Genomic DNA, 12,220 nt, shown 5'->3' on the forward strand with positions numbered 1-12,220 from the left:
TCCAAGAAGACAACAGCACACATACACAAGTAGACGATGGCTCACAAACACACAAGTAGACAATGACACACACACACAAGAAGACAATGGCACACACACACACATACACAAGCAGGTAAACATCTCTATGGACCCAAAACAGAACATAAAAATAAAGTAAATCCTAAACCTCCCTATGTAACGAGGCAGGATTAGTGCAGGTATACCCTGAGTCACACCCTTTAGTAAGGTCACAGCACTGGCCTTACTCAAGTCACATCCTTGCTTGGATCACACCTTTTGTCTACAAGAAATAAAAGGAGAGAGAAGTGAGCAGAGAGGAAGGGACCTCACCACCACCAAAAAAGAAGAGCCAGGAGTGAAGGGCATCCTTTGAACCCCGGGTCCCTGTACCGAGAACCTCCTAGACCCAGGAGACAGAGAGCTGTAACACTGAAGACAGTGTAAGATGGGGGGAAGCTGCAACAGAGAACTAGCAGCAGCAGTACCAGGAGACTAGCCAGGGTCGGCACAGTGGGTGTGCCAACCCACAGAGCAAGGGACCTGAGCACCTTCAGGCAGGAGGCTTGCTGGCTGAGTGGGGTGCCTCCAGGCACTTGTTGGCAGAGCAAAAGAGCTTTGTTAACACCTGCCTGAGCAGAGGGCTGGCTGGCCTGAGGGGCCAAAGGGCCGATGGCTGAGAGCTGAGTGAGACAGAAATACAGAGAGAGAGAGAGAGGGACTCCCGTCTGCAGACATGGCTGAGAAGCCGTCCTGACCAAAGAACTGTATCCTGAGTCGTTTCTGATCCTGACTTGTAACCTGTTAAGTGAAGACACACGGAGATCTCTAAGGAACACCAGGCCCACAGATGCTGAAAGGAGACAAGGACCTTTCCCCAGAGCCAACAGAGACAGAAAGCCTTCCCCTAGGGCTGGCACCCTGAACTGGGACTTTTAGCTGCCTCAACTGTGAGAGGATAAAGGCCATCCACTGTGGCATTTCTGTTATAGCGGCACCAGAGGACTAAGACGGACATGAACAGACACTTCCCCAAACAGGACACTCAAGCAGCCAGGTATGTGTAAAAGGAGAATATGCCATAGCCAGCACGCTAATCCAAGGAAAGCAAAGGTGATTTAGCACTCAGAATAAACAAAAACCCACAGGATTGTCTAACAGATGCAGAGAATTTATTTCGGAAAATTCAATATACATTCAAAATTAAAAAAAAAAAAAAAAAAACTCAAAAAACTTCCTCAGCTAAGATCCTACTTAATGGTGGAAGACTTCACGATTTCTACCTACGATCAGGATCAAGGCAAGACACCCACTCTCACCACTCTATTCAGTGTGATACCGTAGGCCCTAACCAGTCTAACAAGGCAGGGGAAAAATAATTCAGGTCGAAAAGAAAGAACTTTCTTTAGTCACAGATGGAATAACTGTATACACAGAAAATCCTAAGGAATCTCAAAAAAAAAAAAAAAAGCTGTTAGAATTAATGTCAGTTTACCAAAGTTGCAGGATATAAGGTTAATATAGAAATGTTAACCGCATTTTTATATACTAATAATAAAATCTGGAAATTGACAATTAAAAGTGACACAATAGCATAAAAACATTAACTATTTAGGGATAGATTTATCCAAATATGTCAAGACTTGTACACTGAAAACTACAAAGCGTTACCTAAGGTAAATTAAAGGAGATCCACGTAAGTGGAGAGAGACGCCTCTCAAGAATCAGAAGACAACATCATTAAGTTGCCCGTTGTTTATTAAGTGACCATGCGTTCAATGAGACCCCAACCAAGACCCTAGCAGCCTTCTTTTTAATCGTGTCGAGTATATATATAATGAAACTGTTGGCTATTTCAACATTTCTTACATGTACCATTCGGTGACATTAATTACATCTATCACGTTGTACAGCCGTCACCACTATCTGTTTCCAGATTTTTCCATCACCTCTAAGCTCAGTGTCCCCTAAGCACTGACTCTTTCTCCTCCTTTCCATCCCTGATAACCACTAATTAACTTTGGTCTCTAGGTATTTGCCTATTCTAGATATTTCACGTAAGTGGGATCATACCACCTTTTTTGTGAAAATTTGATAAACTGATTTTAAAATGCATAGGCAAATGCAAAGGTCCCACAACAGCCAAAACAGCCTGATAAAGATAGATCCATGAAACAGAAGAGAGTCCAGAACCAGACCTGAATATAGACGGCTGATTGATTTTTGACAAAGATACCAATTGATCCACTGGGAGAAGAACAGACCTTTCAATACGTGGTGCTGGAGTCACTGGGTGTATCTACCGGGGAACTCACAGCACATACAGAAATTAAAATGAAAGGAATTATGTATTCGAACCTGAGAGTTAAACCTATGAAATTCTAAAACAAAACATATGGGAAAATCTTTTCTGTCTTGGGGTATACAAAGGTTTCTTAGGAGGGAAATAAAACCATGAAACGTAGGAGGGATTTTGATAAATTATGCTTCATTGAAATAAAAAACTATTGTGCATTGAGAGACACCACCAAGAAAATAAAAAGGCAAGCTACAGACTAGTAGAAAACATGTACAACACACATATCAGACAAAGGCCTTGTATTCAGAATATGTAATGAATGCTTACAACTCAATAATAAGAAGACAAATCCCTCAATAAAAATGGACAACAGACATTCACCAGTGAAGGTATGTGAACGGCCAAGAGGCACATGAAAAAAATGTGTGCCATCTTTACTGATCAGAGAAACGAAAACTACAGCCACGATGAGATGCCACTCCACACCCACTCGCGTGGTTAAAATTAAAAAGGCAGAAACAACTAAAGGTCGTCAAGGGTGTGGAGCAAATGCAGCTTTCATACATTGCCCGAGGGAATACAACATGTTACATCCACTCTGGAAGACGGTTTGGCAATTTCACATCAAGCTAAACATAGAGTTGCGGAACAATCCAACAATCAAACTCCTAGGTATTTACCCAAGAGAAACAGAAACATGTGTTCGTACAAATGTGTATTTATATGTGAATGTTCACGGTCATGGACTGAATTACGTCCCCCTAAAAATGTGTGTATCAACTTGGTTCGGCCATGTGTGGCTGTCCTCCATTTTGTGATTGTGATTTTATGTTGAAAGGATTATTAGGGTGGGATTGTTAACACCACCCTTACTCAGGTCACCTCCCTGATTCACAGTAAAGGAAGTTTCCCTGGGGTGAGGCCTGTACCACCTTTTATTTCTCAAGAGATAAAAGGAAAGGGAAGCAAGCAGAGAGTTGGGGATCTCATACCACCAAGAAAGCAGCACTGGGGGCAGTGCACGCCCTTTGGACTCGGGGTCCCTGCGCCTGAGATGCTCCTCGACCAGGGGAAGATTGAGGCAAGGACCTTCCTCCAGAGCCCACAGAGAGAGAAAGCCTTCCCCTGGAGCTGACGCCCTGAATTTGGACTTGTAACCTACTAGATTGTGAGAGAATAAATTTCTCTTTGTTAAAGCCATCCATTTGTGGTATTTCTTTGATAACGGTACTAGAAAACTAAGACATTCATATATGCAAAAACACTTATAAACCTCAAAATAATTATGCTGAGCAAAAGAAGCTTGTTACAAAATAATACACAATGTAAAATTTCACTTACATGAAGCTCTAGAAAAGGCCTATCTGATCTGTAGCAAAGGAAAGCAGAAGCAGGGCTGCTCATGGCTGTGGCTGGGGAAGGCCATTGGCTAGAAAGGTGCGGAAGAGAAGTTTCTGTCTCTCCAGCTTGTGGTGGTGAGTATGTGGGTGCATTCATTCCTCAAACTGAGCTGTACTCTTAAAATTGATACATTTTATTGCATATAAATTATACAGCAATAAAGTTGAGTTTAAAAATGAACCTTAACTGCAAATGTTGTTATTTATATACTTAACACAATTAAAAAAAAAAAAGAGCCGTATCCCTACTTCACATCATACACAAAAGTTAATGTGAGGTAGATCATACCCCTAAGTATAAGAGCTAAAACTATGAAACTTCTAGAAAGGATGACAGAGTGACAGCTTTGCCACCTGAGGGTAGGCAGAGTTCTTAGGCCATGGGAAGCAAAAACCATAAAAGAAAATGTTCATAAATTATATTTCATGAAAATTAAAAACTTCCGTTCATCAAAACCAAAAAGACAGCTTTAAAAAAAAATGAATAGTCAAGCCACAGTTTGAAAGAAAATATTTTCAGTACATATATCTAACAAAGGACTTGTATCCAAAGAACAACTCAATAATAAAGAAGATAATTCAACTTTAAAAAAAAATAGGCAAAAAAGCTTGAATTGGCACTTCACAAAGGAAGCTGTATGAATGTCCAACAAGCACATGAAAAGAGTTGAACATCATTAGTGATTAACGGCACGTACATTAAAACTACAAGATACCACTAAACACTCTCTGGAAACGCCGAAATCTACCCCCCCTCAAAAAAAAAAATCACTGGTAAAATGTGGTGCAATGAGAACACCAATATATTGCGAACATGAGCGTAAAATGGTTCAACAACTTCGCAAAACTGTTAGTTTTGTTAGTTTGTTTGTTTTTACAAAGTTAAACACACACCTACTGTAGAGCCCAGGTACTCTACTCCTAGCTATTTACCCAAGAGAAGTGAAAACATATGTCTCCCAAAAAACCCTTGTACAGAGAATGTTCATGGCAAATTTATTCATAATAACCAAATACTGGGAACAGTCACTCGACAGGAGAACGGGTAAACAAACTGTGGTACAGTCAGATAAAGGGTTATTACTCAGCAATAAACAGAACAAGTCAGTAACATGGGTTAATCTCACAGACATTGGGGGAGCAACAAAGGCCAGCTATGAAATAGTATATAGTATCCCATTCATATGAAGTCTTTCAAAAACGAAAAAGGAATCTATGGCAAAAAATTAAAAAAGGGGTAGCCCCCTGGAGCAGTCTGGGAAGAGGTGACGGAAATCTTTTATATCTCTGTAGGGATGCAGGTTACGTGTCAAAACTCGTCAGATAATACACTTAAAATGTGTACATTCCAGCGTACATAAACTCTACTTTACCGCAGGATTCCAACTAATAAATGTGGATGAAGTGATGGGATTTAGAAAACCACCTTTGACAACTGCCGTGGTATTAATTATTTTAGGCAAAAATTGTCAATAGATGTTAAAACTGTGGGTGAAAGTTTGACGAGAAACAACATCTCCCCACACATAAAAAATTTTTTTCAAGATACTCATTAATTACAAAAGGGAAAATGGTAACTTTATGGTGAAGAAACCTGGGGACACCACCTTAACCAAGGGATCAAAGTTGACATCTCCAGGAGTGGAACAAATTAGGGTCCTGCATCTGCTTAAAAGATGCCCTGGGAAGGCATCACTTGACTTCTTGGTGTTCCTGCCAAATGCATGACCTGAATCTAATCATAGGAATTAGCAGACAGATACAGAGAGACACGGAGCAACAGAGGATGCTACCAATCGCTGAATCAGGGTAAAGGGTTTAGGGGAGTTTCTTGTGCTTTTCTGTACTTTTCAAACTATATCAAAACAAAAACTTACTATTAAAAAAGAGACAACCCTCTTTGGCAGGTAAATAAATGTTTCTAATCGCCGCACTGCTCTGCTGAGCATACGTGAATAGCTCCTGGTGCATTCAGAACCAAGTCCCCAGTCCCCAGTCATTTATTTAGGGTGTCCATCACCTCCCCATTCCCTGGCAGCCCTCATCTTCCACTGCCCCTCACCCAAGAGCACACCACTGGTCCCTGAAGAGACAGTTTGCTCACACTACTGTCTCCTTTTGCATGCTATCCCCTTCACTTCTGGGTGGTGCAAACAGTTTGTGCTTGGTTACAATCTATAAGGTTGGCTGTTTGAATCCACCTATTCGCATAGCAGAAGAAAGTGCCTGATGATCTACTTCCAAAAAAATCAGCCATTGAAAACTCTATGGAGCACAGTTCTACTCTGACACACTTGGGGTCACCATGAATTGGAGTTGACTGGGAGGCAACTGGGTTCCCTTCACTCGCCGCACTCCCTCACCTTTCAGCCAATCCAAACACTACGCTTCATCAAGACTATACCTCTTTCAGGCTTAGCCAAGGGGACATGTTTCCCCTGTGGCCCCAGCCCACTCTCATCCTGCCCCCCTCTGAGCTCCTCAGACACCTCCTCTCTGTACCATGTGTGCGGGGCCATGATAACCACTTTATGCAAATATTGTGCACCTTCTACTTTGTTTGCTGACCATGCCCTCCCTCCTAGAGATAATTTCGTAAGGGTGAGGTTGGCAAACAAATGTCGACGGCATTGCGGGCAGCTACCACGTCTTATACCCCTCTTAGCCCAGCACAGTGCTGCGAGCAGGGCAGGCAGTCTGTCCCAAGGTAACTCCAGTTCCGTATGACCTCGAAGTCTATACGTGAGCCTCCCTACCTGTTTCGCGGTCTCAGGTTGTGTGTCAGGGTGTACATTATCTTCATCAGGAGATTCGATGTCATATTCTTCCTCTGCAAGTGGGGCCAGCCGAGTCCGTTCATATCCATCATCAATGGCCTTTCGTGGAGAGGTCAGTGCACCAAACTCCTCCCCGGTCTCTGGGCCTATTTTTGTCTCTACGACCAGGGGAATGATGTCTTTGCTCCTGGAAGCAGGGCTTCCTATAAGCTCTTTTTGCCTTGGTAAGTTTGGCCTCCTGCACCAGTGGCAAAAGAAATGTCTAACAGTATGCATCACAAAACAAAAAGCCTGGTGGAACCGAGAGAGGGCCAGCTGGACTTTGGTTTTTTTGGCCCCTTCTTCCGAGTTTCCGTCTCTCTCCTCGTTGCTGAAGGAATTGAGCAGAAGGGCAATGAAGAGGTTGAGCACCTGAAAAGGGTGGGGACGGTGGGGGGTGGGGGGCGGCAAGGAGAATGGAAAAGTTAGCAAAGGAAAGGATACTGTAGATTTCTAGGACAACTTTCTCCCAAGACCCAAAACAGAGCCAAACGACAGCTCTGTGTCCTCTGTCTACCGTGAAAGTTCATCTATAAAATGAGTAAAAAGAGAGAAGACTGGGGAAGAAATAGAGACAGCAAGATGAGATGAAAGAAAAACCAAAGTGAAAAGGGTACAAACAGCCAAATCCAGCTTGTCTACACATAAGCAACATGGCCATGCAGTCCCTGGCCACGGGAAAGCAGAAACGGATGGGATGCGGCAAAATCAAAAGTGTACATTCCCTGGGGATTGGCCAGGACCATGAGCTTGAATTTTGGCTGGAATTTTCCACAGGGATGTGAATCTGATATCCAAGGTCGCTGTGTAGTCCTCTCTCCTGTCTGCACGATTTGGGGGATGGTGTATGTTGTGGTGTGTGTCCCGCAGCCCTAAACTCTGTGAGGTATTGAGGACAAGCAGAGAGGGTTGGACCAAATCTGCCACTCCTCTATTGAATCACATGCCACTTGAAATTCAGATTATCCCAGCAGCCTCCAATTCATCTCCATTACCTTCGTGAAACATTCCTTTGTTTGTGACTCTCACCAGCCTTCAGACAGAAGGGTCTCGTGGGCATGAAGGGGTCTTGTCACTGTTCCTCAGCTTCACAATGAAAACTTCCACCTCTGGAGGTTAAGGTCTCCTCTCAGTCTCCTCTGGCTAAGTCCTTCTCAAGTACCAGATTTTCCAAAAACCCTTTATCCACGCTCCTTCCCCTCCCGTCGGGGATGACCTGCTCCTCTGGACTTGTGTGTTGCTGTCTACACCACTGCACTCATTTCCGAGGGCCACCATAACAAAGCACCACAAAATGAGCAGCTTAAGACAACAGGAATTTACTGTCTCACAGTTCTGGAGGCCGGAAGTCTGATTTCAAGGCGTCGGCAGGGCCGTACTCCTTCTAAAGGTTCTAGGGGAAGATCCTTTCTTGCCTCTTCCTAGCTTCTGGCAGTTCCTCGCAATCCTTAGCACTTGTTGGCTGGGAGGCGCGTCATTCCAATCTTTGCCTCCATCTTCACGTGACCTTCTCCCCTGTGTGTGTGCATCTGTCTGTCTGTCTGTCTTTTCTTCTTATAAGGATGCCCGTCATTGGATTTGGGGCTCACCCTAATCCATTGTGACCTCATCTTAACTTGATTCCATCTGCAAAGACCCTATTGCAAAGTAAGGCCACATTTACAGGTACCGGGGGTGGGGGTGGCAGTGGGGACACAATTCAATCCACAACAGCCATTTATTAGGTACTTAGGATAAAGCTGGTGTCTTTGGGTGACACAAATGGTCAACGCGCTTGACCGCTAACCAGAAGGTTGGTGGTTCAAACCCACCCAGAGGTGCCTCGAAGAGAGATCTGGCCATCTACTTCCAAAAAATCAGCGACGGAAACCCCTATGGAGCAGTTCTACTCTGGCACACACGGGGTCCCCATGAGCTGTGATCGACTCGATGGCAACTGGTTAGGATAAAGCTATCACGTGTAGATGGTTAACTACATTTACACCATAGTCCCAACTTGATTTTGAAGGTCTTGTGCTCAAGAATCCTGTGTCTCCTGTCTCTTTATATCCTCACTGGTCTACGCCTAGTTTAAAAAACAAACAAACTCGTTGCCATCTAGTCGATTCTGAGTCATGGTTGCCATCTAGTCGATTCTGAGTCATGGTTGCCATCTAGTCGATTCTGAGTCATAGTTGCCATCTAGTCGATTCTGAGTCATGGCGACCCCACGTGTCACAGAGGAGAACTGTTTCCTCGGCTGAAATCTTCACCGAAGGAGACCTCCAGGCCTTTCTTCTGAGGAGTCGCCGGGTGGGTTCCCAACGCCAACCTTTCGGTTAGTAGTCACCCGTAAACCCTTTGTGCCCCCAGGGACCATTTAGCTTCTCTATAAATGTCTGTGCGTCCAGCTGCAAGTAACAGACTCAAGCCAACTTAGACCATGAGAAAATGTGTGATAAAAAGAAGTTTGAAACTAAAGAGGGGTCCATTCTGACATGAAGGCAGGCTGTTCCCTTCACTCTGCCTCCTTGGTGCCGGTTTTGTCTTAGGCTGCTTCTTTTCACATACGCCCACAGCTCTTCTGAGAGTCAGTCATAAAAAGGTCCAGGGGAGTAAAAGTACAAGTGCTTTCACATTTCTTTTTCCTTTTTTTTTTAAAGAGCAAGAAACCTTAACCAACTTTTCCCCATGGGCATCCCTCTGTACCTTGCTGGCCAGGTTCAACCGGAAGCCCCTACCTCAGCCAAGTCCTGGCAAAGAGGACATGATTGTCAGAATAACCTTCTGGAGGGGACTGTGTACTGGGTATTGGTCACAGTGATCACTAACTGACAAGAAGGTTTCGTATCAAGCTTATCTTACCTTCTCAAACCAAATTCAAGCAGCAATTTTTAGTATCTACTTGGGCATTACATTTGCAATCATATTTTTCACTCTTGAAATGCTGCAAAAGAAGCCACTGCATTTGTTTTCTCCACGTGTTTTTTACTTGTTTGTTTGTCTGTCTGAGACACTCACCACAAGCTTCCCTATCACCATGATCAGCAGGAAGACGAAGACGCACAGGTAGGACCCTGTCTCCTGCAGGCACTCCCACATGCTCTCTATCCACTCCCCACAGAGGATACGGAACACCACCAGGAAGGAATGGTAGAAGTTCTCCATGTGCCAGCGGCGTTGACAGGGCGCTTTGGAGCTACACGGTTGTTTAGTCCTCGTGGAATTGAACTGGGCGCCAAAAAGGTGCATGCCAACTACTGAGAAAATAAAGACAACGATGGCCAGGACAACGGTGAGGTTTCCCAGGGCGCCAACGGAATGCCCAATTATCTTAATCAGCGTGTTTAAAGTTGGCCAGGATTTGGCTAACTTGAAGACCCTCAGCTGCAAAAAAACAAACAATAAACGGAAATGGAAGAAAATCCAGTCAAGGACAAATCCCACCTGCCCAGCTATAAAGCACATGACATGTTCCCAAACCAAGCAACTACAACTTCCAAAAATCTTTTCAAGGTCACATTCATCCTGACCATAGTCACCAACTCCCTGTCCCAATCTAATACTCACCTGTATCTACTTTTCACTTTAAAAATGGAAATATTTTGCTCTAACTTTTTGAAATGATAAAAACTTTGGAATAATGATGGTACCCTTGAACATACCTGTTTAGTATATAAAGTGTTCAGTACATAAAATGTTTAGCACATAAAATGTTTAGTACATAAAATGTTTAGTATATAAAATGAACGCCAGAGAACCCTGCACGATATACCAGGGGTCACCAGACTATAACCCGTTGGCCAAATCTGGCCTGCTGCCTGATTTTGTATGGTCCAGAGGCTAAGAATGCTTTTTATATTTTTTAATGGTTGAAAAAGAATAATAAAAAAATATTTCATGACGTGAAAATTATATGAAATTCAAATTCCAGTGTCCGTAAGTAAAGTCTTGTTTGAAGCACAAATCACACCCCGCCGTTTACAAATACCTACGGCTGCTTTTAGGTCCCTGGGTGGTGCAAAAGGTTTGCGCTCGACTACTAACGTAAAGGTTGGTAGTTTGAACTCACCCAGTGTGCCACAGAAAAAAGACAATCTGCTTCCATAAAGATTACAGCCAAGAAAACCCTATGGAGCAGTTGTACTCTTTAACACATGAAGTTGCTACGAGTTGGAATCTGCTCGATGGCAATAGGTTTGGGGTTTTTTTTGTTTGCTTGGTATGGTTGCTTTTGTACTACGGCAACAGAGCAGAGTGGCTGTAGCAGAGACTGTATGGCCTGTAAAGCCGAAAATATATTTATTTGGCCCTTCACAGAATAAGCTAGCCAACTCCTACATTATATAATACAGGCTGCACATTTGAATCTAAACTTTACTAACAACGATGAAAGTCATATGATGTTTTGTACCAGGAGAAAAAAGGCAGCCAGCAATTCGGGGTACGTACGGCTTTTCCAAAGAGAAACTGTGTACGGAACGTCGCAGATCTTTTAGGGTACGATAACCTTAGGGAGAGCACAGCAACCCGTTTCCTGGGTAATTGCTTATGTTAACTTCCAATGTAAATGGACAGTTTCATTCCAAAGCACGATTCTGTAAGTATCAACTATTTGGGGGCAAAAAAGTGTTGCAAGCCAGTAAGACTTATGCCCAAAGAGAAGGGCCAGCACCGTCACCTCAGAGGATGGTGAGGGCGGGCCAGGGAGAACTGCGGTTCTGGTCTCACGCGTAGGCAACGCCACAAAGTTCTCTGCCGCAGAGCCCGCTGTAGTGAGCCTAAACAACAGTAAACCAAATGTAATTCTGCTCACCGCAGTGTCAATAAAACTGTAATTTAAAAAAAAAAAATTGCTATCGAGTCAGTCCCGACTCACGGCAACCCCATATGTTGCAGAGTAGAACTGTGCTCTCTAGAATTTTCAATGCTTGATTTTTCTCTAAAGTAGATCAGCAGACCTTTGGTGTCTCTGGGTGGGTTTGAATCGCCAACATCTTGGTTGGTCGTCTAGTGCTGAGCCATTTTTGCAACCCTGAAAATCCTTAACAGAGCAGCCTAATAATGCCTGGCTTTGAACAGTGTCATCTGCTACCACCCCCCAGGTATAAAATGTACACTTAGGTAACTGGATCAAATGTCCTAGGTTAAAAATCCTATTCATGCCTCCCAAAAGCAGTAAATATCTTTTAAAGAAGGCAAAGGCTCTCTTGGTGTCTTCCCAGCTCTGCTCTCAGCTGTGATTCCTCTATGGATTTCTAGCCACACCTCTTGTGGGGTCTGTCACACTCTACTTGGCTTCATGGTCATTTCTGGCCCCGTCTTCTACCACCCCTGGACTGCAAACTCCTTAAAGACACTGCTTGCTTCATCTTTGTGCCTTCCCCCATGTCAGCTTACATCAGGGACTCCACCAAGGCTGGCAAAATGCCTCCAGACTGGTAGGATGAAGGGAAGGTGGCACTAGCACAGTTGAGGAGACACCTCGTTGAGACGGCACCTGCTGGTAGCACCTGGCCCACCCCTGGGATCCGTGGACTTCAGCAACCTTGGTGAGCTCAGGTGTGAGGCCACCTGGCTCAGAGCTCCACGTGGGGAGAGAGTGCTGGTGGGTCATGCACAGAAGTACACAATTTTGACTCTGTTTACCTAAAGGGCTGCCCCCGGGTGGGGGAAGGGACTCATTAAGAGAGGATTCCCTGGAGCTTCCCAAGGCTACTGAAGAC

General features: G+C 44.1%; 1 protein-coding gene across 1 annotated transcript in view; it reads right to left on the bottom strand.

The window, feature by feature from the left end:
• The window catches only part of SCN11A (sodium voltage-gated channel alpha subunit 11), a 93,039-nt gene that overhangs the window by 33,387 nt on the left and 47,432 nt on the right, over positions 1 to 12,220 (bottom strand). Inside the window, exons 14-15 of the mRNA XM_010595497.3 lie at positions 9,516 to 9,881; positions 6,456 to 6,887 (exon numbers count right to left, since the gene is read on the bottom strand). Of these exons, the coding sequence (XP_010593799.2) occupies positions 6,456 to 6,887; positions 9,516 to 9,881 (798 nt within the window). The remainder of the gene's footprint in view (positions 1 to 6,455; positions 6,888 to 9,515; positions 9,882 to 12,220) is intronic.

Source organism: Loxodonta africana, chromosome 27 (genome assembly GCF_030014295.1).
Source record: "Loxodonta africana isolate mLoxAfr1 chromosome 27, mLoxAfr1.hap2, whole genome shotgun sequence".
Taxonomy (NCBI): domain Eukaryota; kingdom Metazoa; phylum Chordata; class Mammalia; order Proboscidea; family Elephantidae; genus Loxodonta; species Loxodonta africana.